We start from the raw sequence: 27,738 nt of genomic DNA on the forward strand, positions 1-27,738 counted from the left end.
TGTCTAAACAGGAAATGAACTAGAATCCTCCTAATCAATACAACCCTGTAAATCATTTAATTATTATAGTTCACAGAAGGCTTGCTGGATTGATCCCTGGGATGTTGATTTATAGAGACAATATTGAACAAATTGGACCTAAATTTAATAGAGTTTAAAAGAATGATCAACTTACTGAAACTTATAAAATTCTGAGCTGGATTGATGGTGTAGGTGCAGAAAAGATGTTTGCAGTCATGAAAAACTAGGAGGTATATGGAGCCAAGCTGCAGTCTTCACTGAGGTTGTGACTCAGACTTTGTTAATTTTGATTTGTAGGGACGGTTTTGGGGACGAAGAGGGAAGTCAGTGGTCAGGTTAGGGTTTAGTGACAGGGATATAGGGGAATTAGAGGTCATGCTGGAGTCCAGGCCACCACTGTGCATTCAAAGGCCAATAATGCAGGTGTGGGTCATCTGTAGTCGGATGTCAGGCAGGCAGATCAGTGAGGAAGAGTGGTATTGACTCACAGGTCAGTGAGGTGTTGGCATGTTCAGAGTTCAGTGGCAGGAAGCAGGAGACACGAGGGCCAGTGAACAACTAGGTACATAAGTCAGTGATACCAAAGTTCAAGGCCTAGTGCTTGGGGTCCCGCCATCAGAGTCCGAAATTCGAGGTCGTCGTCGTCGGTGAGTTCTGGAGTCGATTTTGAATATTGAAACCCGAAGGTTATTTTGAAATCCAGAAGTCTGCCGAAGTCTAGGTCTGTGAGCCCATTGGGGTGGTCGAAGCCAAACGTTTACAGATCTATGAGTCCGTTGGAGGCTGAAGGCAGACTGTCCTGGGATCGGAGGACTGTGTATGTGCGTGGATGATTGGGTGGGATGGAGGAATGATGTCGGTTTTACTGTTACTGTCTTGTTGTTTCTTGTGTTCCGTGTTGTTCTGTCAAGCACTGTGGGCATGCTGTGTCGAAACTGGAATGTGTGACAGCACTGTGGGCTGTTCCTTTCACATCATTAGTTTGCTTTGGTTGCTAATGAAACTATGCATTTCACTGTATGTTTTGATGTACATGTGATGCATAAATTAATCTGAATCTGAATAGTTTCAGAATAAGGAGTCATCCACTTAAGACAGAGGTGAGGAGAAATTTCTTCTCTTAGATGGCCATGAATAAGAAGTAGGAGAAGGATTAGGTCTTGCAGCCCATTGAAACTGATGTCGTTCAGTGAGATCATGGCAGATTTTTAACCTCAGTGTCATTTATTCTGATTCCCAGAAATCTATCGATGAACACAATGACTGACCCTCCACATGCTCCAGGGGAGGGAGTAAGTTCTCCTTATCTCAGTGATAACCAGTCTATCACTTATCCTGAAACTGCTTAGAGCTTCTCAGCTGATAAAACATCCTCCCAATGTCCGGACCTTCCTCGAATTTTGCGATTCTCTGATCACTCTACTAAATGCTACAGAATATAACCTCTTCTTTTATTTCAAAGATAAATTTTATTCACAATAAAATACAAAAAAAGAAAACTACAGTGCAAAATCCTTTTACATTCTTAGTTTCATTTGGTCAATACATTCAGTAGTGGTAACACTTTTTGAAATAACATTGCACCATTGCCACTCATGTGCCTCCCTGGGGTGATACTTTGTTGGAAGGCCTCCCCACCTGACTTCATCCCTCCCCATCCAGTAAACTGTGGTCCTTCCCCACAGAGCCTTTGCATTGGCTGTACCAAGCTTCAGTGCACCCCTCACTGAAGAATGCCATTCAGCAGTATTCTCTTATGGACATCCCATTGTACTGGAAGACCAACAAACTTCAGGTATCGTATTAAGCGTCTTTCGCTGAGTACTTGATATCTGTCTCCATTTGTGACCTGGAAACAGCTCGTAGAGAACACAGTCCCAACGTATACAAGATAACCCTACCAAATATAGAACGAGTTCAAGGAATCCCTGCTGCACTCCCCCATGGCAAATACATCCTTTCTTCATTAAGGTGACCAAACTGTACACAATGCTCCAAGAGTGGGCTTGCTAAGGTACAGCACATCTGTAATAAGGTGTCCTTACTCCATTTCAAATCTTTGAATATTTGGCCGTGCGAAAACATTAAACATCTACAAGGTTGAGGTAGTTTCTTAGTTCACATGGGAGTTGAAAATTGCAGGAATAGATCAGATATTATTGAACAGCAGAGGCAGGTTGAGGAGCATATGACCTGCTCCTGTTCCTAATTCTTGTGTTTCTCTTATCCTATTAAATCAAGAAGTTGCACAAGTTATATCTGGTAGTACCGTGTCATTGGGATTGATATTTGAGGAAATGGAGTGGGTCAGTTGAGTTTTTTTAGGACTGCTCTTGAGACAGGCAGGGAGATTTGTTTTTGAGAGAGGCAGAATAAGACTTGTGAGGGGAAAAGTAATGTAACCCCTAGTTTTGCCTCTGTATTTCTACTGAATGCGGCTACAGTGTGCTGGGTGATTTATAATATTGCCAGATTCAGTTACACTCCATAGCCCTGTTAGAAATTGGGTTGTCAGCCTGAAGATTGAAAGAGTAAATCACTTAAATCTATAACAGAGGAAAACAGAGAACGTTGTTGACATTTTTCCATTGCATTATTTCAATTTGGTTCCACTCTTCCGTCAGGTAATTTTGTAATCATTCACTTAATATGATTTTCATAAGAAAAAATGTTGGTTTAATGTGCTTTGCAAGTGTGCGACAGGCTGAAACTATAATGTTTTGTAATTTAATAAAAAATCCACGAAATCAAAATATAATCTCCAGTTGTCCTTGCCAAAATACAATATATATATAAATATACATGCATGCTCAGTTCTGGCAGAGGAGCGAAGATTGCACAAGGGAGTAGATATCTATGTCAAATGCAATAAGGATGTCATGTTGAGCCCTTCAGTATTACTGCCAGAATTTGTAATATTGCAAGAAAAGTACCATTTAAACATTTTGATTTCATCTTCCTAGCACTGCATTTTCTTTGCAGTGCGAAGAGAGATCTGATTTCATTCCAGTATCCCAAAGGAAATAAATTATGGTGGCTACAAGAAACATTTTAATCACAAGAAGAATCCATTCAATAGCAGGCTGAATTTGGCTGCTCTTTCATTTGTCATTGCATTTTATTGGCTCCCTGGGTTCACTGCCTGGGAAGATGGGGTTTGGATGAGTGGGGAATGGCTTGGCAGGGGGCATATATGGTAGGTCACTTCAGGGTGAAATTTGATCTGTTTCAAATTTTATTTTATTTTAACCTTTTCTGAAGTACTGACTGATGATTGTTTATTGACCACACTTTGTAGGAAATGTGGTCTCCTGCACATTGAAGAAAACAAATGTTAATTTGGGTGATCACTTTGCATAACACTTGTATTTATTCTGCAGTGGTGACTCCAAGCTTCCCCATTGCCTGCCACTTTAATTCCTCAACCCACTCTGACCTAATGTCCTGTGGCCCCCTGTACCATCACAGTGAGGCTCAACACAGCTTGAGGAACAGCCACTCATTTTCCCCCTCTGCATTGCAGCCTTCTGGATTTAATACTCCAATATGACAACTCCAGGTAACCTGACCTCTCAGACTGTATTAGTCATCTATTTGTGATATCAGTGCAGCAAGTCAGGCAGCATCTATGGAAAGGAATAAAGTCGACATTTTGGGTCTCAGCCCAAAACATCAACTCTTTATTCTGTTCCATATATGCTGCCTGACTTGCTGAGTTCCTCTAGCATTTTGTGAGTGTTACTCTGGATTTCCAGCATTCACAGAATCACTTGCATTTGTAGTATTAGTTCACCTTGTTCCATACAGATCTTTATCTCTGGGAGTGGATGACATGTCCAGCTAACCCTCTGTGCTTACCCTCCTGTCCTGCACCTTGCTATCCCTAGATTATTTTGTCTATGTTCCGAAGGCATTTTAAAGTATTCCAAAGGCAAGAAGACACAACCAAAGCCAACATTAAACCCAAAGAGAGGGCATATAATAGAGGAAAAATGAGTGTGAGGTTAGTGGATTGGGAAGCGTTTAAATACCAACAGAAGGCAACTAAAAAAAAAAGCCATTAAGAAGGTAAAGGTGGAATATGAAAGTAAGCTAGCCAATAATATTAAAGAGGATACCAAAAGTTTCTTCAGATACATAAAGTGTAAAAGAGGTGAGAGTGGATATTGGATCACTGAAACATAATGCTAGAGAGGTAGTAATGGGGGCAAGGAAATGGTGGACGAACTGAATAAGTATTTTGCATCAGTCTTCATTGTGGAAGACACAAGCTGTATGGTGGAAGTTCCAGGTGTCAGGGGTCATGAAATGCGTGAAGTTACCATTACTAGGAAGAAGGTTCTTGGGAAACTGAAAGGTCTGAAGTCATCTTCAGATGGTGTGCACCCCAGGGTTATGAAGGAAGTGGCTGAAGACATTGCGGAGGCATTGGGAATGATCTTTCCAGAATCCCTAGATTCTGGAATGGTTCCAGAAGACTAGAAAATTGCCAATGTCACTCCACTCCAAGAAGGGAGAGAGGCAGTAGAAAGGAAATTATAGGCCAGTTAGTCTGACCTCAGTGCTTAGGAATATGTTGGAGTCGATTATTAAGGATAAGTCTCAGGGTACTTGGAGGCACATGATAAAATAGGGCGTAGTCAGCATGGTTTCCTGAAGGGGAAATCTTGTCTGATAAACCTATTGGAATTCTTTGAGGAAATAACAAGCAGGACAGACAAAGAATTGATTGACGTTGTGTACTTGGATTTTCAGAAAGCCTTTGACGAGGTACCACATATGAGGCTGCTTAACAAGCTATGAGCCCATGGTATTACAGGAAAGATTCTAGCATGGATAAAGCAGTGGCCAATTGGCAGGAGGCAAAGAGTGGGAATAAGGGGACTCTTGTCTAGTTGGCTGTCAGTGGCTAGTGGTGTTCCACAGGGGTCTGTGTTGGGACTGATTCTTCTTACATTATATGTCAATGATTTGGATGATGGAATGATAGCTTTGTTGCAAAGTTTGCAGCTGAGATGAGGATAGGTGGAAGGGCAGGTAGTTTTGAGGAAATAGAGAGGCTACAGAAGGACAAACAAATTAAGAGAATGGGCAAAAAAGTGGTAGATGGAATACAGCTTTGGAAAGTGTATGGTCATCCACTTTGGTAGAAGAAATGAAAGGGTTGATTATTTTCTAAATGGAGTGAAAATACAAAAAAACGGTGCAAAGGGATCTGATAGTCCTTGTGCAGGATTCCCTAAAGGAAATTTGCATTTTGAGTCTGTGATGAAGAAGGCAAATGTGATGTTACCATTCATTTCAAAAGTACTGGTATATCAAAGCAAGGATGTAATGCTAAGACTTTATAAAGCACTGGTGAGGCCTCACTGGGGGCATTGAGAGAAGTTTTGGGCCCTTTATCTTTGAATGGATGTGCTGAAACTGGAGAGGGTTCAAAGGAGATTCACAAAAATGATTCCAGGATTAAACGACTTGTCATATGAAGACTGTTTGACAGCTCTGGGCCTGTATTCACTGGAATTCAGTGAATGAGGGGTCACCTAATTGAAACCTATCAAATGGTGAAAGTACCTTGATAGGGTGAATGTGAGAGAGGATGTTTCCTATGGTAGGAGAGTCTAAGACCAAAGGACACAGCTTCAGAATAGAGGGGTGTCCTTTTAGAACAGAGATGAGGAAGGATTTCTTTAGCCAGAGAGCAGTGAATCTGTGGAATTCATTGCCACAGGCAGCTGTGGAGGCCAAGTCTTCATGTATATTTAAGGCAGAGGATAGATTCTTGATTGGTCAGGTCATGAAGAAATATTGAGGGAAGGTAGGAAGTTGCGGCTGATCAGAAAAAATGGATCAGCCATGATGAAATGGTAGAGCAAACTCGATGGGCCAAATGGCCAATTCTGCTCCTATAGCTTACGGTCTTATGTTTCCCCTCTTGCACTGTTCCCATTCACATATGAACCAGATAACATTCTTCAGTTGTTCACCCGTTTTACTCCAACTGAGACATCACTCACTCCCTGCACCCTTATAAATTTATTCTGTCTCCTTTTCAATTCTAAGGTCTCCAGCCTGAAACAATAACTCTGCTTCTTTTCCCACAGATGTGGCCTGACCTACTAAGTATTTCCAGCATTTTGGTTTTGTTTGAGATTTCCACATCTGCAGTTTTTCTTTCAATTTTGCTTTAAGGACATTGATCTCCTTGGATTAACACGGTGGTGACAACTCATGGCTGTGAGGTATTTGTGGAATTCTGAGGTTGCAGATGAAATGCAGTTTTTCCTCTTGGTATTGAAATCCAGCAGGATATTCAGCAACAAAGCCATTGCTGCAGAATTTTACCTTGCTCTTAATTAAGGTTCACTTCAGAAAGAAAGACCACATAATTAGAAAGAACAGCAATATAGATTGAACCCCACCCCAACACATCTTATCTCCCACTCCAACAACAGAAATTGCACTGCGTGTGCACCACCACCTGAATGAGATAAGGTTCTTCAATGCAAAACAGGAATTAAAATTAACCCTTCCTCCAAAGTTAGATGGAAGAAAAAAATGTTAAGTGGGTTAGTAAAAACATGGAAGATAGAATATAATGTGGGGGAATTGACTTTAATAAATAGAAAAAACATTTTAAAATATATGATAGAGCAGGGAATGTTAACATTCACAGGAATTTTGCATTTGAATCATAGAAACCTAACATGGTTTAGGCTGCATCTAAAATCCGGGATTCACAACATAGAAATAGATCCCTAGGCCCATTGAATATTTGCTGACCATCATCCAACCTTTCACATTAATCCTGCATTAATTATCTCTTTTTCTCCTGATATCCCTGCCAAGAGTCCCCAGGTCCTACTCCTCATATGTATTTGGGAGGCAGTTTTATAGATGCCATCAACCTGCCAATCTGCATGTCTTTGGGATGTGGGAGGAAGTCCTCATGGTCAGGGGGAGAACCTGCGAACTTCACACAGACAGTAACCAAGAAAATGATTGATCCCAGGATTGACAGCAGCTCTACCAGTGGTGCCACTGTGCTGCTCTTCTGGAGGGCAAAGGCTGCTTAAGTCTTTTTAACAAAATGATTTTAATATAATAAAAAATACTAATTATTGAAAAATGTTGTAAAATATCTTACCCCAATTATATAGACCCTTGGGGTGAGACTGGTTCCAAAGTATTATATTTATATTTGAACTATTTACTCAATAAAGGGCTTGCAATGATAGTTCACTCAACTTTTATGGATGAGGAGATTGTCCCAAGAGGAAGTAATTCATTATCAGATCAGAAAGATGATCAAATAATCCCACAGAAAAGAACCAAAATTCCGTAAAGGCTTAATGTAACAAATGTTAGAAACATAGAAAACCTACAGCACAATGCAGGCCTTTCGGCCCACAAAGCTGTGCCAAACTTGTCCTTACCTTAGAGCTACCTAGGCTTACCCATAGCCCTCTATTTTTCTACGCTCTGTGTACCTATTTAGGAGTCTCTTAAAAGACGCTATTCTTTCTGCCTCCATCACCGCCGCCAGCAGCCTATTCCATGTACTCACCTCTTCGTAAAAAACTTACCCCTGACATCTCCTCTGTACCTACTTCCAAGCTCCTTCAAACTATGCCCTCTTGTGCTAGCCATTTCAGCCCTGGGAAAAAGCCTCTGACTATCCACATGATCAATGTCTCTCATCATCTTATACACCTCTATCAGGTCAACTCTCATCCTCCATTACTCCAAGGAAAAAAGGCCGAGTTCACTCAACCTATTCTCATAAGGCATGCTTCCCAATCCAGGCAATATCCTTGTAAATTTCCTCTGCACCCTTTCTATGGTATCCACATTCTTCCTGTAGTGAGGCAACCAGAATTGAGCACAGTACTCCAAGTGGGGTCTGACCAGGGTCCTATATAGCTGCAGCATCTTGGACCCCAAGATCCTTCTGATCCTCCACACTGCCAAGAGTCTTACCATTAATGCTATATTCTGCCATCATATTTGACCTACCAAAATGAACCATCTCACATCTGCCACTTCTCAGCTCAGTTTTGCCCGCTGTAACCTCTGACAGCCCTTCACATTATCCACAACACCCCCAACCTTTGCGTCATCAGCAAATATACTAACCCATCCCTCCACTTCCTCATCCAGGTCATTTATAAAAATCATGAAGAGTAGGGGTCCCAGAACAGAGCCCTGAGGCACACCACCGGTCACCGACCTCTATGCAGATTATGACCCGTCTACAGACACTCCTTGCCTTCTGTGGGCAAGCCAGTTCTGGATCCATAAAGCAATGTCCCCTCAGATCCCATGCCTCCTTACATTCTCAATAAGCCTTGCATGGGGTACCTTATCAAATGCCTTGTTGAAATCCATATACACTACATCTATGGCTCTACCTTCATCAATGTGTTTAGTCACATCCTCAAAAAATTCAATCAGGCTCCTAAGGCATGACCTGTCTTTGACAAAGCCATGCTGACTATTCCTAATCATATTATGTCTCTCCAAATGGTCATAAATCCTGTCTCTCAGGATCTTCTCCATAATCTACCAAGCATTGAAGTAAGACTCCTGGTCTGTAATTTCCTGGGCTGTTTCTACTCCCTTTCTTGAATAAGGGAACAACATCTGCAACCCTCCAATCCTCCAGAACATCTTCTGTCCTCATTGATGATCCAAAGGTCATCGCCAGAAGCTCAGCAATCTCCACCCTCGCTTTCCACAGTAGCCTGGGGTACATCCTGTCCAGTCCCGGTGACTTATCCAACTTGATGCTTTCCAAAAGCTCCAGCACATCCTCTTCCTTAATATCTACATGCTCAAGCTTTTCAGTCCACTGCAAGTCATCTCTACGATCACCAAGATCCTTTTCTGTACTGAATTCTGAAGCAACGTATTCATTAAGTACCTCTGCTATCTCCTCCAGTTCCATACTTTTCCACTGTCACACTTGATTGGTCCTATTCTCTCATGCCTTATCCTCTTGCTGTTCACATACTTGTAGAATGCCTTGGGATTTTCATTAATCCTATAAGCCAAAGCCTTCTCATAGCCCCTTTTGGCTCTCCTAATTTCATTTTTAAGCTCCTTCTTGCTAGCCTTATAATCTTCTAGATCTCTATCATTACCTAGTTTTTTTGAACCTTTTGTAAGCTCTTTTCTTCTTGACTAGATTTACAATAGCCCCTATATCTGTCTTTTCATCTCATTGGAACATACCTATGCAGAACCACACGCAAATATCCCTTGCACATTTGCCACATTTCTTCTGTACATTTCCCTGAGAACATCAGTTTCCAATGTATGTTTCCAAGTTCCTGCCTGATAGCCTCATATTTCCCTTTAATACAATTAAATGTTTCCCTAACCTGTCTGTTCTTATCCCTCTCCAATGGTAAAGGAGTTAGAATTGTGATCACCATCTCCAAAATGCTCTCCTACTGAGAAACCTGACCAGGTTCATTTTCCAATACCAGATCAAGTAGAGCCTCTGCTTTTGTAGGCTTATCTACATATTGTGTCAAGAAACCTTCCTGAACACACCTAACTAACTCCACCTCATCTAAACCCCTCACTCTAGGGAGATACCAATCAATATTTGGGAAATTATTTCCCATGAATGGTGAGTGCGGGATGAGGAGGGGTCACATTCTCAGAAGAACAGAACATTCGTTTAAGACTGGTGACAGCTCTTTACTCAGTCTGCCTTTACCACTGATCAAATAAATGGTAGAGCATATCAATAATGATTAATGAATATTATTGTGTTGACAGACAGAATTTTGGAGCCAGGTGTGTGTTGGAGAGTTGGTGGTTGTTGAGGGTGACAGTAATGAGGGCTTTGAATGAGGTATTCCAATTATGAAGGCATAGGTTCAAGGTAAAGAGAACAGGGAGAACCTGATAAAAAAAAGTATTTCACTGAGTGATTGAAATTTGGAACATACTACCTGAGGCATTAGATAAGGAACTGTTTCACTATGGCATATAACATTATGGGCTATCTGCTGCAGACTGGGATTAGAATAGATGGATATTCTGGTTGGTATGGACACCATTCATCAAAGGGCTTGTTTCCATTCTGTAGGAGCCCACGACTCTTAAGGCTGAGTGATTTTTTTTGGGGAATAATTTCTGCAATACCTCTAGCTACCACAAGGGGCATTCATCTATATTAGACCTGCAAGGAAATCACTCCCAGCTCTGTGTTAGCTCAGTAAGCGGCCAGTATTCAGGTAACTGCAAAGTTGTCCAAGTTAGAATGTTTGAGGGCCACTCTCACGCACCCCTGTTGTAATCTCCCCCAGTTACTCTCCCACTATTAAGCACATCTATAAAGCAGCATCCATCATTATGGACTCCACCATTCAGGCCATTCTCACTTCTCGCTGTTGCCATCAGGAAGGAAGTATAGGAGCCACAGGACCCACACCATCAGGCTCAGGACCAGTTATTTCCCTTGAACCATCAAGCTTTTGAACCAGAGGGGATAACTTCACTCAACTTCATTAACTGAACTGATTCCAAAACTATGGACTCACTTTCAAGGACTCTACAATCATGCTTTCAATATTTATTGCTTATTTATTATCATTATTTTGCTTTTTTTCTCTTTTTGTATTTAGTATGCTGTCTTTTGCACATTGCTTGCTTATCCATCTTTGTTGTATGTGGATTTTCATTGATTCAAAGTTCAAAATACATTTATTATCGATGTATAAATTATACAACCTTGAGATTTGTCTGCTTAAAAACAACCACAATACAAGAAACCTGAAAGAACCCATTTTAAAAAAAAGATCAACAAAAAAGCCACTGCACAAAGAAAAATCACATCATGTTTCTTTGTACTTAAAATTAATCCCTGAAAGCAAATGAATCTGTGAATCTCAGGTGGCACATGCTTACTTTAATAATAAATTTACTTTGAACTTTGAACTCTGTTTTATATTGTCATAGAATAATAGCATGCCTCAATGTCGCATATTCATCTTCTAGAAGAAAAAAAGATCTTTCTATCATTTTTATTGGGTACAAGCTATAGATTTGGGTGTAAATCAATCAGTTGTAGATAGGAAATAGCCTATTAGCAGTATTTCAGTTTTTTTTTGGAGAATAATGAGAGAACAAATTTGAGGTATGTCTATAAGCAGGGCATTTTGTACCAATAGGTCTGACAATGAGCACTCCTCAGCAGTATTTCTAATATCACACTTCAATGTGTCAAGAGCATTTTAAAAAGTGCATTAATTTTATGGATATTTACACACATCAGCCAATGGCAATTAATGTCTAACTGACCTTGAGATTTACTGCAATTACCCTTTGTGACTTCAAATGGATGGGTCACATTAAACCAAGGTTGGGCTTGACAGCAGAGTGATATATCACGACTGAGGTTAAGCTGCCTTTTATTATTTCTTCTGATCATTGTGTCAAGGAAACATTCTTAGTGATCCTTTATTCATCCAAAACAGATACAAACACTGCAATTGTTTTTGGAAAATAGGCAGGGAAAATTGGTTAGTGAAATCTGTAGAACATTACTGCTCATGTAACATCAGGACCTGAAACAATGAAAATGGTTTTAACATATAATCCTTATCCAGAAACAGATGGGATCAGTAATATTACACATCACCGGATGTTAATCTCCATAAAAGAGAATCATTAGATGGAGTGTTCTGCCTCACCCTATTTGCTTTTTTTACCTTTCTACATTAAAGGTGGCCATTCAGTACACCTAACCCATGCTGGCTCTCAGAGCATTTTCACTCCCTAATTATCTCTGTAAATCAATAGATTAGTTTATTATTGTGACATGTTCTGAATATAGTGACAAGCCTTTGTTTTGCATGCTATCTATTAAGATCATCTCATTATATCAGTACACTGAGGTGACAATCATAATACAAGAAATGAGTAGTTCTGCAGAAAGCAGCTTGCAGTTTAGAAAAAAAAGAATGAAAACATTAAATGTACAAAATTCTTAAGAGCTTGAAGAGTTAGTTTCAGGATCAATGTTCTCCTTTGGTTGTAATGGCAACTAGAACAGTCACAATCTCAAAATACAAGGTAAATCACACAAGACAGAAGCTTACTTGATTACCTTAAACATGAGAAAGATATTTGTCATAGTATCTCTAAATTTAGTCATTGTTATTTTCTTTCTCTTATCCTTTGAGTAGCTGGGATCATAAGGCTCCTGGAGAGACCAAATGCAGGTGGATCCAATTATCTGAAATGAATCTGTATACATCATGATAGAAGATCAAGTCAAACTATTACCTAGTAAAGAACACATGACCATTACATTCTAGGACAGAAGATTCAGATTTCCCTGGGATTATGACTCCATGTGTTCTAGGCAACATTCAAAGGTACATTTAATGTCAGAGAAATGTATACAATATACATCCTGAAATGCTTTCCACACAAGTCTGGATGGTAAGACAGTTTTTTAGAAGTATGCAGTTTTTGTTGTCCTTCAGGTGATGATACTCCCACACTGCTATTAATTGGGAAAGACGCAGCGAGGCTGCAGGAATGATTATGGAGTGTGTATTCATCTGAATGTTTTATGATTTAGAAGGATGCATCTGTATTTCCATGTTATCACTGCTTCTGCCCTCATTATGGAGTCAAAATCTAGATCCAGTAACCACCTCGACTCATTTTGAACATTTAACCCAAATCACCAGATGAATGGCACAGATGGTATAGCTGCTGACCATTGCATTTTTTACTTAATTCCAAAAAAAAAATGATCATTCTATTTTTTTACTTAAAAAACAAGATTGTAAAATATTATCATATGACTGGTGAAAATTGTGAGTTTGTTGATTAGAACTGAGGATATGATGGTATTGAACGCTGAGCTGTAATCAATAAACAACAGCCTGATGTATTCATCCCTTTGTAATTACTATGCTAAAATTCTTCAGTATTACCTTACCAACTCACTCAATTTGTGGATGTAGAAAACTGGAGGATCACCTATTTTCAATGAATTCAAAAGAATACTGTAAATACCCCCTCTCTCTATAAGGACCAACAGTATGGCAGATTTTCAACAGACCAAACCAAAATGAAAACAAAAGAGCATTCAAGACATGAGAAAATCTGCAGATGCTGGAAATCAAAGTTACACACAGAGGAAATCAGCAGGCTTGGCAGCATTTATGGAAGAGTACAATTGACCTTTTGGGCCAAGACCCTTCATCAGGACTGGTAAAGATATGAGAAGTCAAAACAAGAAAGTGGGGGGGGGGGGAGTAAGAATTACAAGGTGGTAGGTGATAGGTGAAACCAGAAGAGGGGGGAGGGGGTTAGTAAAGTGCTGGGAAGTTAATTGGTGAAAGAGATAAAGAACTGGAGAAGGGGGAATCTGATAGAAGACAAAATGAGGTTGGGAAATGGGAATGGTGAAATTCGAGAAATTGATGTTCATGCCATCAGGTTGGAGTCTAGCCAGACGGAATATAAGTTGTTGCTCCTCCAACCTGAGTGTGGCCTCATCACTGCAGCACAGGAGGCCATGGACAGACATGTCAGAATGGGAATGGCCACCTGCCCATCACCTCTCTCTGGTGCTCCTGAGGCATAAATCTAATGCTGCGAATCGGTCAGGTAACACCATCCCTACTGTTAAATATGGTGGATGTAGCATCCTACTATGAGAAACATGTGAAAATCCTGCAGATGCTGAAAGTCCAAAGCAACACACACAAAATGCTGGAGGAACTCAGCAGACCAGGCAGCATCTATGGAAAAGAGTAAACCTCAAAGTTTCAGGCCGAGACCCTGCTTCAACTGAAGAAAATTGATGTCCTTGAGTGACCCAGTCAGAGTCGTGACCTTAACCTGATCGGATATCTCTGCTGTCCACCACCATTCCCCAACTAAACTGGCACAACTTGAGCAGTTTTGCAACAAGCAATGGGCAAATATTACTCCAGCATGTTGTGCAAAGCTAATAGACTTATCCAAAACGACTACTGGCTGTAATAGCTGGAACAGGTGGTTCAACTAAGTACTGAGCAAAGGGGGATAAATACTTTTGAACTGCTAATACTTTAGTTTTTGAATTTTTAGCTTTTCATAATTTAGAATATTCCCTGTTTTGGGTGTTTTACTGTGAAGAAAGGAGCATGTGATTCACATATAAAAATTCTGTTAAATCAATCAAAATCACAGGTTGTAATACACATATATTTGAACAAAGGGTTGGCGGCTGAATATTTTATCAAGGCACTATATAAGATGTATGCCAATTATTGTACTCTGGTTTAATAAATTTTCATCAGCAAGGCATTGTTGTTTGGAATTGTATGGACTTATTTCTGTCACTAAATCAAATTTATGATTGATAACACGCTTAAAAGATGCAAGGCGCTTCCTTCACTTCTGTCACCAGGCAACAAACAGTATGTATTTACAGAGTAAAGTTGTATTTTAACAGGGTAGTCAATGTTGCATGTATACTGCACCTCCCAGACACAGTGACTCTTTGAGATGCAGCTTATACGTTCATTTGGAAAGCTTAACAACTACTTCAGAACTGCTTAAGTCAAAGTAAATGCCAGTAGATTTTTCTCATTGATCACATGTACTTCACAATTCTGCATTAAGGATAATTAAACAAATAAAAGAAGACAATAAAAAGAAAGGAGGTGTAAGCAGAGTGGCCATTGTTGGAATGATCTAGCTTTACCTCACCAGGCTTGGCAAGCAGAGGCAGAAGTTCTAAGTAAATTTCTAATGTTTTTTTCCCTTTATCTATAGTAACATAGCTAGTGCATTGTCAATGGGTTCAGAGTTAATGGTATGTTCTTTGCATGAGATGTGAGAACTCTGGGAGACCACCAGTCTTCTTGACAACTACATTTGCATGAAGTTCATCGAGCTGCAGCTCCTAAAAGACCATGTTAAGGAACTGAAACTGCAGCCTGATAACCTTTGGATCATAAGGGAGAATGAGGAGGTGATAGACAGGGAAGTAGTCACTCTTCAAGTTGCTGCTGGCAGGTATCTGGGTAACCGGCAAGAGAGGGAAAGGGAATAGGCAGCCAGTTCAGAGTATCCCTATGATTGTTCCAATCAATTCTCTTTCCGCTTTGGATACTGTGGTGGGAGATGACCTCAAGTGAGAAGCCACAGTGTTCTGGTCTCTGACACTGTCCGGTTCCGTGGTTCAGAAGGGAACGAGGAAGAAGAGAGCAGAGGTGATAGGGGACCAGACAGGAGATTCTGTGGACGTGAAAAAGAAACCTGGATGATATTTTGCCTCCCAGGTGCCAGAGTCAGGGATGTTTCAGATCACATCCACATCATTCTAAAGGGGGAGGATGAGCAGCCAGAAGTCGTGGTAAATATTGGTACCTAAACATAAGTAGGAAAAGGGAGGAGGTACTAAAGAGAGAATATAGTTAGGTAGAAAGCTGAAAAGTAGGATCTCCAAAGTAGTAATCTCTGGATTGCTTCCAATGCCATGCACCATTGAGGGTAAGAATTGGATGATTTGGCAGATGAATGCATGGCTGAAGTATTGGTGCAGGTGGCAGGGATTCAGATTTCTGGATCTTTGGGATTTCTTTTGGAGAAGGTATAACCTGTAAAAAAAGGATAGGTTACACCTGAACCTGAAGGGGACAAATATCCTTGCAAGTAGGTTTGCTAGAGCTGTTGGGGAAGGTTTAAACTAATCTGGCCGGGAGATGGGAACAGGAGTGATAGGGCTAAGGACAGGGCAGTTGGTTTACAAGCAGATGCAACATGTAGTGAAACTATGAGGAAAGAAAGCTAGATGATGGGGCAAAATTGCAATCAGTGGGATGTGTTGAATAGTAACATGGGGGCAAAATTGGAAAGAGTGATGAACACAGAACTGAAGATGTTATATTTGAATGCATGAAGTATACAGAATAAGGTAGATGATCTTCAGCACAATTAGAGATTGGCAGGTATGACATTGAAGGCATCACTGAGTCGTGGCTGAAAGATAATATTTGGGAGCTTACCATCCAAGGATACACATTGAATTGGAAGGACAGGCAAGTAGGTGGAGGAGGTGGGGTGGCTCTTTTGTAAAAGTGAAATCAAATCCCTAGAAAGAAGTGACATAGGATCTGAAGATGTGGTATCCTTGTGGGTAGAGTTAAATAATAGCAAGAGTTAAAAGACCCTCAAGGAGTTGCATACAGGCCACCAAACAGTAGCCAGGATGTGGGATACAAATTACAATGGGAGATAGAAAAGGCATGTAAAAAGGACAATGCTATAATAATGATGTGGGTTATCAATAAGCAGGTAGATTGGGAAAATCAGGTTGGTGTTGGGATCCCAAGAGAGGGGATTTATAGAATGCCTATGATATGTCTTTTTTAGAGCAGCTTGTGGTTAAGCTCACTAGGGGGAAGGCAATTCTAGATTTGGTGTTGTGTAATGAACCAGATCTAATTAGGGAGCTTAAGGTAGTGGCAGAGGCAGTGAATTCACTCTGCAATTTGAGAGGGAGAAGATAAAGTCAGATATATCAGTATTACAGTGGAGTAAGGGATGAAAGAAGGGCTGGCCAAAGTTGATTGGAAGGGGACACAAGCAGGTTTGATGGCAGAACAGCAAAGGCCTGAATTTCTGGGGGCAATTTGGAAGGTGTAGGGGTAGGTACACCCCAAAGATGAAGAATTATTCTAAAAACAGGATGACACAACCATGACTGACAAGGGAAGTCAAAGACAGTACCAAAAGGAAAAGAGAGGGCATGTCATATAGTGAAAATTAGTGGGAAGTTAGAGGATTGGGATGCTTTTAAAAACTAACATAGGGCAACTAAAATAGCCATAAGGAGAGAAAAGATGAAATATGATGGTAAGCTAGCCAATAATCTAAAAGAGAAGACTAACAGCTTTTTTCTTAAATATATAAAGAATAAATCAGACCACTGGAAAATGACTATGGAGAGGTATTAATGGGGGATAAAGAAATGGTGGATAAACTAAGGAAGTATTTGTGTCAGTTTTCATTGTGAAACACTAGCAGTATGCCAGAAATTTGAGTGTGCTGGGGCAGAAGTGAGTAGTTGCTATTACGATGGAGAAGGTGATTGGGAAGCTGAAAGATCTGAAAGTAGACAAGGCACCTGGACCAGACGGACTGAGCCCCAGTGTTCTGAAAGAGGTGGCTGAAGAGATTGTGGAGGAATTAGCTATGATCCTTCAAGAATTACTAGATTTTAGAATGGTTCTGGACTGACCAGAACATTGCAAATGCCACTCCACTCTCCAGGGAGGGAGGAAGGCAGCAGAAAGGAAATTATAGGCCAGTTAGCCTGGCATCAGTGGTTGGGAAGATGTTGCGGTCCATTATTAAAGATGAGGTTTCAGGGCACTTGCAGGCACATGATAAAATAGTCCAATGTCAGCATAGCTTCCTTCAGGGGAAACCTTGCCTGACAAATCTGTTGGCATTCTTTAAGGAAATAACAGGAAACAACAGACAAAGGAGAGCCAGTGGTTGTTGTTAACTTGGATTTTCAGAAGGCCTTTGGGAAGATGCCACACAAGGCAGTTAACAAGATAAGAAGCCTTTGTATTAAGGGACAGATACTAGTATGGCTAAATGGTAGGAGGCAATGAGTGGGAATAAAAGGGGCCTTTTCTAGTTTGCTGCCAGTGGCTCATGGTGTTCCACAGGGGTCAGTGTTGGGACTATTTCTTTCCATGCTATATGTCGATGATTTAAGTGACAGGATCGATAGCTTTGTGGTCATTTGCAAATGATAAAAAGATAGGTGGAGGGTCAGGTAGTATTGAGGAAACAGGGAGCCTGCAGAAAGACTTAGGAGATTGGGAAAATGGGCAAAGAAGTAACAGATGGAATATAGTGTGGGGAAATGTATGGTTATGCATTCACAGGTGCAAAGGGACCTGGGAGTTCTTGTGCAGGATTTCCTAAAGGTTAACTTGCAGGTTGAGTTGGTGGTAAGGAAGGCAAATGCAATGTTAAGCATTCATTCTGAGAGGACTAGAACACAAGAGCAAGGATGTAATGCTAAGGCTTTATAAGGCATTGGTCAGACCGCACTTGGGGTATTGTAAGCTGATTTGGACCTTTATCCAAGATGTGCTGGCAAAGGAGAAGGTCCAGAGGAGTTTCATGAGAATGATTCCAGGAATGAAAGGCTTAACATATGATGAGCGTTTGATGACTCTGAGCCTGTACTCACTAGAGTTTAGAAGAACGGGGGGGGGGGGGGAGGGAGGGGTGGATCTCATTGAAATCTATCGAATATTGAAAGGTCTTGATAGAGTGGTTGTGGGGATGTTTCCTGTAGTGGGTGAGTCCAGGAGCAGAGGACAGTCTCAGAAAAGAGGGCAGTCAATTTAGAACAGAGATGAGGAAAATTTCTTTAGCCAAAGAGTAGTGAACCTACGGAAGTCATTGCCACAGATGGCTATGGGGGCCAAGTCATTAAGTATATTTAAAGTGGAGGTTGATAGGTTCTTGATTAGTTGGTGCATCAAAGGTTCCACTGAGAAGGCATGAGAATGAGATTGAGAGGGATCATAAATCAGCCATGATGAAATGGCAGTGCAGACTTGATGGGCCAAATGGCTTCATTCTGTTCCTGTGTTTTATGGTCTATACATGGTGCAAATATTCAAATTAACAATTCAAGTTCCCCAACTGTAATTTCCAGAATATAGTCCATGTCTGTAACTTAACTATTAAGTAACTGCACCTACCTCTCAAAAGAACAGCTTAACCACGTTTGATATTTTTGTATTTCTCCATTTCATCCTTGACTTTCACTTCAACACTTTCAACTATTTCCTGCCTGCTTTATCTGTTCTTTTCAGGATGGGGATTTTGCATAGCACATTACAGCTGCCACAACTGCTCTTAAAGCAGAGATTAATCAGAAATTATAGTTCTCAGCAGCTGGCTTTCATTCCCTTCCCTAATCATTGCCGACCCTCTTGTTCCTGCCCCTTATTTCCTCAAATTTTCTGTTACCTCTCTTCTGCATCACTGCCCCTGAATTTCTAAAACCTCAGAATGATGAAATCAGATGCCTTATCTGCCACTTTCTCCATGAACCATACTAATATAAGACATTGGAACATCTTCTAAAGGAGGAAGTAGTTAAGATTTATTTTTTCTTTCTGTCAACTGGGGTCAAATTTTTACAATGCTTTTTAAAGTTAAAGCAGTTAACTGAAGAACTTTCCTACAGACACTGATCTCAAATATTCTCGCCTGTATCTAACTGACTGTTACTAGAGTGTGCTGGGAAAACAAACCGGCATGATGCACATACTCAGACAGCACAAGAGAAATTCAGGTTACATCACCCTTGATTAAAAGTAGGAAATCCAAATTCAGGCTTTTGGGAGAGGCTTTCATGATAACAGTGAACATTTTAAAAATATGGAAAGTATCAGCCATGCATTGAAAATGCAAAGACAGAAGAATAAATGAGAGTAAAATGTATTGTAAAAAAGATCACTAAATACTAAGATTGACAAATCCAACACTGAACAGATCTATTAAAACATTTCCTCCGGCTGTAACAGCCACTCATACATTTTAAATCAAGTACATGGCTAAAGTATTAGATTTAATAATACAGCAGAACTATTTCAATTATATCAATTCTATTTACATATTTATTACATTTACAGATCATAGAAGCAGATGATTATACTTATAAATATTATGACTCATAATTACAGAGAATCTTTTGCAGTCTGTCACAAACAATTCTTATTACAACCACTTTGCATGTTTACTTTTTGTAAACTTACACCATAATAACTTCAGGTCAAATTGTTATCTAGACTACTTTGTCCTGTAGGTAGAAACTCCCTGAGATGCAGTTTACCCATTTATTCAAAAATGTTAGAGCTTGCTTCAGAACTACATTACCAAAAATCTTACAATATCCATGACAAGTGACAAAACAGAGTACAGATGAAATTGTATTTTATTTGAAAGTATGTAGAACACTTGCAGCTTGAACTCTGGTATTGTGGATTACCAATATTAATCTGTGAGTGCTTGAGGGCGGGAATGGTGATGGGGTCAAGGTTGCTGGGGGGTGTGTAGGTCCCAAGTTCCAAATTAGGACAGGTCAGAAAGATTTTTTTTAATCAACCAGATTTTCAATCAACACTTTACGTACAGTCTCCACACCAGCAACTCAAGAACTATTTACTCTGATATAGGTCAGTTAGTTATTTAAGGAAATGGGCAAAGAGAGATAATGCACTGTTGTGAATAGATGAACAATTCTAATGGTGCTGGAACTTCTATAATATGAAGTACTTCGTCAGTCTTATTTGTACCCAAATTTGTAGAAACCAGCAATTCCAGTGAATGACAAAAAAAAAGTCAAATTATTCTGTTACTGAAGTTTCACCCCTAACAATATGGAAAAAGGAATAATCCAGTACCTCAGTGAAAAACCATAAATGAAGAATTGTTCATCTCCACTCTTGGCTTATATCAACTGTGTTTCCTAATTGCTGTGGCTTCCTTCACTGTCACTGTCTGAGTATGTGCCCAGCAGGCTCAGGGATGAATTGCTGGCTGCTGATGCCTGCTGTGCTTGCACACACTGAGCTGATATCGCTTCTGTTGCTGGCAATGTCACAGAATTCTGCTCGGCAGCACCTAAACAAAACAAAACATGAGACAAGGACAGGGTAAAATACTTTCCTGGGCTACTCAACATCTTTTGATTTTTTACTTCACTAAACTGTGAATGTTTTTGAATCTCTCCCAAGATTGGCATTCTCAACAATTTTTCACAACGCTTGTGATAAATCCTTCACAAATAGCTGAACACACTACCTAAACTGCATCTAGCACAATATGGACAGCACTGTTAAAGATGCTGCTCTTCAAGTAAAACATTAAAATGAGATGCCAACAGGATCATATGAACCTTATACTGATCCCTTTAAACTGGCCATTCAGTGGAATATTGCTATAACAAAGTACCACCTTTAACTATTAAGGGCTACTCAAAATAGTAAGGCATGAGTGCTTGATAGTGGAGTCAGAATTTGAGAGGGAGGGAAGGTTCCAGGTTCTAAGACAAGGTAGAAAGGTTTTTAAAATCAAACATGGTAGGAGTTTCAAATATGGTAACACCAGCAACTCAGGAACCATTTACGCTGATACAGGTCAGCTGGCTCTTTAAGTAAATGGGCTGAGAGATAATGCGGTGTTGTGATCAGATTCATGTCAAACATTTTAATACTCCCTGGAATATGGTAAATATAAAATAAAATACAAGTTCCTCCTTGCATGGGATAAAAATTTTCCTTATTGCTGGGGTTGATCCAAGAGTTTGTGTCTTGCTTTCTTGTGGAATCACAATATTTTACTATAAACTCTTGTATTACAGCCTAATTCAGCTTTCTTTCCTTCATTCCATACGTTTGGTTTCTAGACTAGTGTACTCCTTCATTGCTCTGAAGGGGGCGTCATTGCAGCAGTAGAGGAGGCCATGGACTGACATGTCTGGCCACACTCAGGTTGGAGCAGTAACACCTTATATTCCATCTGGCTAACTTCCACCCTAATGGCATGATCATCAATTTCTCAAACTTCAGGTATTGTCCCCCCTTCACCATTCCCTTTTCCCCCTCTCACCTTATCTCCTTATCTACCCATCACCCCCCTCTAGTGCTCCACCCCCTTCCCTTTCTTCCATGGTCTTCTGTCCTCTCCTAATCGACTTCCCAGCTCTTTATTTCACCCTTCACCCCTCCTGGTTTCACCTATCACCGGCCCAAAACATCAACTGATTACTCTTTTCCACAAATGCTGCCTGGCCTGCTGAGTTCCTCCAGCATTTTGTGTGTGTTGCTTAGATTTCCAGCATCTGCAGATTTTCTAGTGTTTGATGAAGGGTCAACCTGAAATATGAACTCTGTTGCTACCTGACCTGTCGAGTACTTCCAGCATTTTCTAGTTTATAAAAGATGGTGTTTCATATAACACATCTTACAAAATTTTAAAAAACATTACAGACTTTTAGTGTCTCTTATTAAACAGTGCCTTGGGATTGAGGATGATTTGCTTCCACTCCAGTTCTGAGGAATGAAAAATGCTTGTATGTGAATACTTTTAAGATAGAATGATCATTGCACAACAGTTATCACACAGGCTTGTCAGCATTAGATCTTAGTCCACTGCTGGAAAGCAAAACTAATTTGAATACAAATAAGGTCCCACAAATGTTGATATAGTACAGGAGAGGAAGCTGTACAGGAAGTACAGTCAGGAAAATTTCACTGCTTTTCTTCAATTAGGACCAGATCTTGAGAGGGCCAACAAGAGAGTTTAACCATCCAAACAAAACATGGTACTCTCCAAAATCTTGGGCTCAAATCTCTGGCATCTACTTGAACCCACAACATTCTAACTCTGTGTAACAACATTACCAGAAAAGGATTCCTAGTTAATCAAATTTCAAAGATCCAAAGATTGGCAGGATTGCAATTCGTAGAAGATTAGGCACACTTTGGGACTTTTATTAGCTATACTCAGTGATGAGCCCCACGATGCCTGGAGAAATAAAATGATAATTCCTTTGCTTTTAATAAAGCAGACTCAATTGAAATGAAAAGAAATAAACAGAACTGATTCCCTTTATTTTGGACACAACACTCACCAGTGCTTGTTGGGCAACCATTCTGTTTATTGGCTCCCTTCTGCAGATTTTTTGAATCTGCTTTTGGGCATTGTGCTTTCTTCATGACCAGCTGAGAGAACTGAAGCTTTCCAGTGAGCTTTCCCACACTCCTCTCCCAACTCTCCTGCTTCAGTTTCTTACTCTGATGATCAGGATTCTGTAGGAAGAGAAGTAGTTAATAAAATTGTAAAACAAGGTTTCATTTCATTTTTCAATCTTTTTTATTGATTTTCAAATAAAGAATATACAAATACAAATCGAAAGAGGAGTTTAACAAGTAGATAATATAAAAGACATATAAACAGCAATATTAAAGACAAAAAGCATATAATATCAAACTCAAATAGGTAATATATTATGCTGTTAAATATACAATGGTCAGAGAGAAATTACAACTCCTCATAGCAATCGTAAAAAAAAAGATTGGAAATTTTATTGATAGAGAAAGAAAAACCCCACTAACTAAACTAAAACAAAAAAGAAAGGAAAAAAAAAGAAAAAGAAAGATTGGGCAGTCCAAATGAGGATAAACTTAAAAAAGAAAGAGAGAGAAAAATAAACACATCCTTCCAGTCATCTCCGAACCTTCATGGACAAGGATATTCTCCAAAGAGAATAAAGAAAAATAAATAAATAAAGAAAAATTAAATCATGTGAAAATATTGAATAAAGGGTCGCCAGACTTGTTCAAAATCAAAAGATGTATCAAATGTCCGGCTTCTAATTTTCTCCAAGCTTAAACATGACATGATGGAGGAGAGCCAATAGAAAAAAGTGGGTGAGTTAGATTCTTTCCAGGGTAGCAAAATAGCTCTCCTAGCCAGTAAAGTTGAAAAAACTATCACATGTTGGGCGGAGGCAGACACTTTGCTTGCTTCCTCTGGGAAAATCCCAAAAATTGCTGTAAGTGGATTAGGTTGAACATCCATATCTGTAACTTTAGATAATATTCCAAACACATCCCTCCAAAAATTATTTAAACTTACACATGACCAAAACATATGGGTTAGAGTAGCCACTTCTGCATTACATCTATCACAAATAGGGCATATATTAGGAAAAATATGCGCCAATTTATCTTTGGACATATGTACTATCTTAAACTGAATTAAAATATGGCGTGCGCAGATAGATGAATTATTAACTAAATAATAAATTTTACTCCATTGGTTATCTGAGAGTGAACGTTGAAGTTCTACTTCCCAGGAGCATTGAACCCTATCATTAGGCGATGTGTGAGCATTCATTAACTGTTTATAAATGATAGCTATTAATCGTTTTTGAAAAGGTTTAAACTGAAAAATAACATAAGCCAAATTTGAAGAGCAGATCAAGGGGTAATTTGGTTAAAAATCACGTAAGAAATTCTTAACCTGTAAATACCTGAAAAAATGTGTATTGAAGGTATCATATTTATCCATTAACTGTGAAAAAGACATTAAACAGTCTTGTAAAAACAAATCTAAAAAAGTTTTTATTCCCTTAATTTTCCATGTTAGAAAAGCCTTATCCAAAGTTGATGGTTTAAAAAAGAAATTAGAATATTACTAGAAAGTAAAAAATCATTTAATTCAAAAAATCTACAAAATTGAAACCAAATTTTTAAAATATGTTTGACAATAGGGTTAAGAGCTTGTTTACCTATTCTGGAGAACGAAAAAGGAAGAGGAGCTCCTAATAAAGAAGCTAACGAAAACCCCATTACTGAATTTTCCTCCAGCTGTAACCATGAAGGGCAATCTTGATCGTCTATATCATAAATCCAAAAAGTAATATAGCGAATATTAATTGCCCAATAATAAAATCTAAAATTTCGTAAAGCCAGTCCTCCATCTCTTTTTTGATTTTTGCAATAAAAGTTTATTCACTCTAGAGCTTTTATTATTCCAAACATAAGACAAAATCAGAGTCTATTTTATCAAAAAATGTTTTTGGAACAAAAGAGGGAACTGCTTGAAATATATATAAAAATTTAGGTAGAATAACCATTTTTATAGCATTTATTCGACCTATCAATGACATCGACATAGGTGACCATTTGGAAAGCGCCTGTTGAGTATATTCAACTAAAGGGAAGAAATTATACCTATATAGGTCTTTAAAATTTTTTGTAATTTTGATACCAAGGTAAGTAAAATGGTTTTTGGCAATATTAAAAGGTATTTGATCATAATAATCAAAATAATTATTAATAAGAAATAATTCACTTTTATGTAAATTAAGTTTATATCCAGAAAAAGTACCAAATTCCATAAATATAGGTAACATAGAAGGAATAGGTTTCTTAGGATTTGAAATGTAAACTAATAAATCATCCGCGTATAATGAAACTTTATGTAATTTATCCCCTCTCCTAATACCCTGCACAAAATTAGAATCCCTAAGAGCAATAGCAAGTGGTTCTAAAGCCAAATTAAATAATAAAGGGCTAAGGGGACAGCCCTGATGGGTACCTCTATATAATCTAAAGTAAGCAGTCAATTTAATCTTGGAGATAAATCCTGGACCAAAATTGAACCTCTTCAAAACCTGAAATAGATAAGGCCAGTCCACCCTATCAAAGGCTTTCTCTGCATCCAAAGATACAATACATTCAGATTCTTTGGTTGAGGGGGAATAAATGATATTTAATAATCTTCAAATATTAAAATGTGAGTACCTATTTTTAATAAATCTTGTTTGATCATTTGAGATAACATTAGGCAAGATACTCTCAAGCCTATTTGCTAGAATTTTAGAGAGGATTTTAAAATCTACATTCAGTAAAGAAATAGGTCTATAGGATACACATTCCAGTGGGTCTTCCCCTTTTTTTGGAATCAATGAAATTAGTGCTTCATAAATCGTTTTAGGAAGGTTCCCAGAAGATGTAGAATCAGTGAACGTTTGATGAAGATGTGGTATAAGCATTTCGTGAAAGGTCTTATAAAATTCTACCATATAACCATCAGGTCCCGGAGCTTTACCTAGTTGCATAGAGGATATAGCCTTGGCTATCTCCTCTTGTTTAATAGGTGCATCTAACATATCAACATCTTGAATCGAAATTTGAGGTATGTTTAACCTTTGCAAAAATCTATTCATAGTGATATTACTATCAGAGAATTCAGATTTATAAAGATTAGAATAAAAGTCCATAAATATCTTTTTAATTTCATAAGGATCTAAAGTTTCTGTTCTATCTGGTCGGCGAATTTAAAAAATCTGTCTTCTGACCATCCCAGCCTTTAACTGACCCACTAAAAGTTTAGCAGATTTTTCCCCATGTATATAAAATATACTTTTAGATTTAAAAATTTGCTGTTCAATGGGAAAGGTCAGAAGTAAATCATACTGTGATTGAAGTTCGACCCTTTCTTTATATAGGTCTTCAGTAGGTTTAACTGAATACGCTTTATCTATCTGTTTAATTTTATTAATAAGCACTGACAATTCCACTTTAGTTTTCTTTCTCAAGGCTGCTGAATATGAGATTATCTGTCCCCTAAGAAAAGATTTCAAGGTGTCCCATATAACCAGATTTGACATTCCTTCAGTTGTATTAAATTCAAAAAATATAGAAATTTGCTCCTTAATAAAATTAACAAAAGCTGGATCCTGTAACAAAACGGGGTTCAATCTCCACTGTGAAATTTTCAAAAATCTATCCGGGAGCTTAAGGGTTAACTTTAAAGGTGCGTGATCTGAAAGCGCAATGATGTCATACGCACATTCAACAATGGGGTTTAACAGACGTGTATCTAAAAAAAAGTAATCAATTCAGGAATATTTGTGATGGACGTGTGAAAAAAAGGAGAAATCTTTATCATTGGGGTGTTTATATCTCTAAATATCGACAAGGCCATATTCTAATAAAAAAGTTAATACAAGCTGCCGCTTTATTAGGAAGCGACGTATTGGTTGATGACCTGACAATCGCCGGATTTAAGCAACAGTTAAAGTCACCACCCATAATCAGCTTATATTCATTGAGATTCGGTAACTCAGAAAAAAGTTTCTTAAAAATATCAGAATTATCTACATTAGGTGCGTATACACACACCAGAGCTACCTTTTGCTCACATAATAAACCAGTAACAATTAAATATCTTCCAATCAAATCAGTAGTAGTATTAAGGTGTACAAAAGGGGTTTTGGGACTAAGAAATATAGAAACGCCTCTTGTTTTACTATCCGACAGTGAGTGAAAAAGAGGCCCTTTCCAAAAGTGAAAAAGTCTATCCCCATCCTGTTTTCGTATATGATTTTCTTGTGCAAAAATATCAGCATTAAGTGTTTTTAATTTCTTAAAAATCTTTATATGCTTAGTGGGATGATTGACACTGTTCCAATTCCAAGATATTATATTAATTTTATCAACATCCATGTTTAAAATTGAGTTTAATATTATATAAAAGAAATGTTACGCAAGTACAGATTAAACCAAAAGGCGCAGGTACAACCAGAAGGAGTGATGCATTTACGAAAGAGAAATCCATCAAAAGAACTGCCCAATCAAAAAAAAACCTACTCTAATAGACCCCTCCCCCTCCCCCCGCCCGATAGATAGAAAGGAAGGAACCAATAGGCTGGTCCCATGCTAACTAATCACCTTTGACCTTGTTCTCCAACTTGCAGCTCCATATATTAAAAAAAAGCAAAAATCCCACGGAAAATAGCCATAATAAAAGGCACAAACAGAATTCAACTACTATAATGTTGTGTCTAACATTAATAAAAACATAATCAACAACGGCCATCTTAGAATCAGCTAAAGTAGCTTAAACACATATTCAAAAGAAATAAATCCGAGCAAATAATGTTACAAAGAATATTCTTTCTCTCGAAAAATAAAAATAAATGAATATATGTATATAACAGACCTAAAACTATAAGTATTGAAACAAATAAAAAAAATAAAAAAGATTAATACACAACAGGTCCTACACGGACCACTAAAGTACAATACTATAAAGGTTCCCTACAAAACAGTTATATATGTATTAATTATTAAT

The 27,738-nt window shown here is 38.7% G+C and overlaps 1 protein-coding gene across 1 annotated transcript in view; it reads right to left on the reverse strand.

Annotated features, from left to right (window-relative positions):
* Nucleotides 1-19,511: 19,511 nt before the first annotated feature.
* Nucleotides 19,512-27,738, reverse strand: part of yju2 (YJU2 splicing factor homolog) — a 34,491-nt gene continuing 26,264 nt past the window's right edge. Inside the window, exons 7-8 of the mRNA XM_073068745.1 lie at nt 22,724-22,901; nt 19,512-20,712 (exon numbers count right to left, since the gene is read on the reverse strand). Coding sequence (XP_072924846.1) covers nt 20,558-20,712; nt 22,724-22,901 — 333 coding nt within the window. The 3' untranslated portion in view covers nt 19,512-20,557. The remainder of the gene's footprint in view (nt 20,713-22,723; nt 22,902-27,738) is intronic.

Source organism: Hemitrygon akajei, chromosome 16, assembly GCF_048418815.1.
Source record: "Hemitrygon akajei chromosome 16, sHemAka1.3, whole genome shotgun sequence".
Classification (NCBI taxonomy): domain Eukaryota; kingdom Metazoa; phylum Chordata; class Chondrichthyes; order Myliobatiformes; family Dasyatidae; genus Hemitrygon; species Hemitrygon akajei.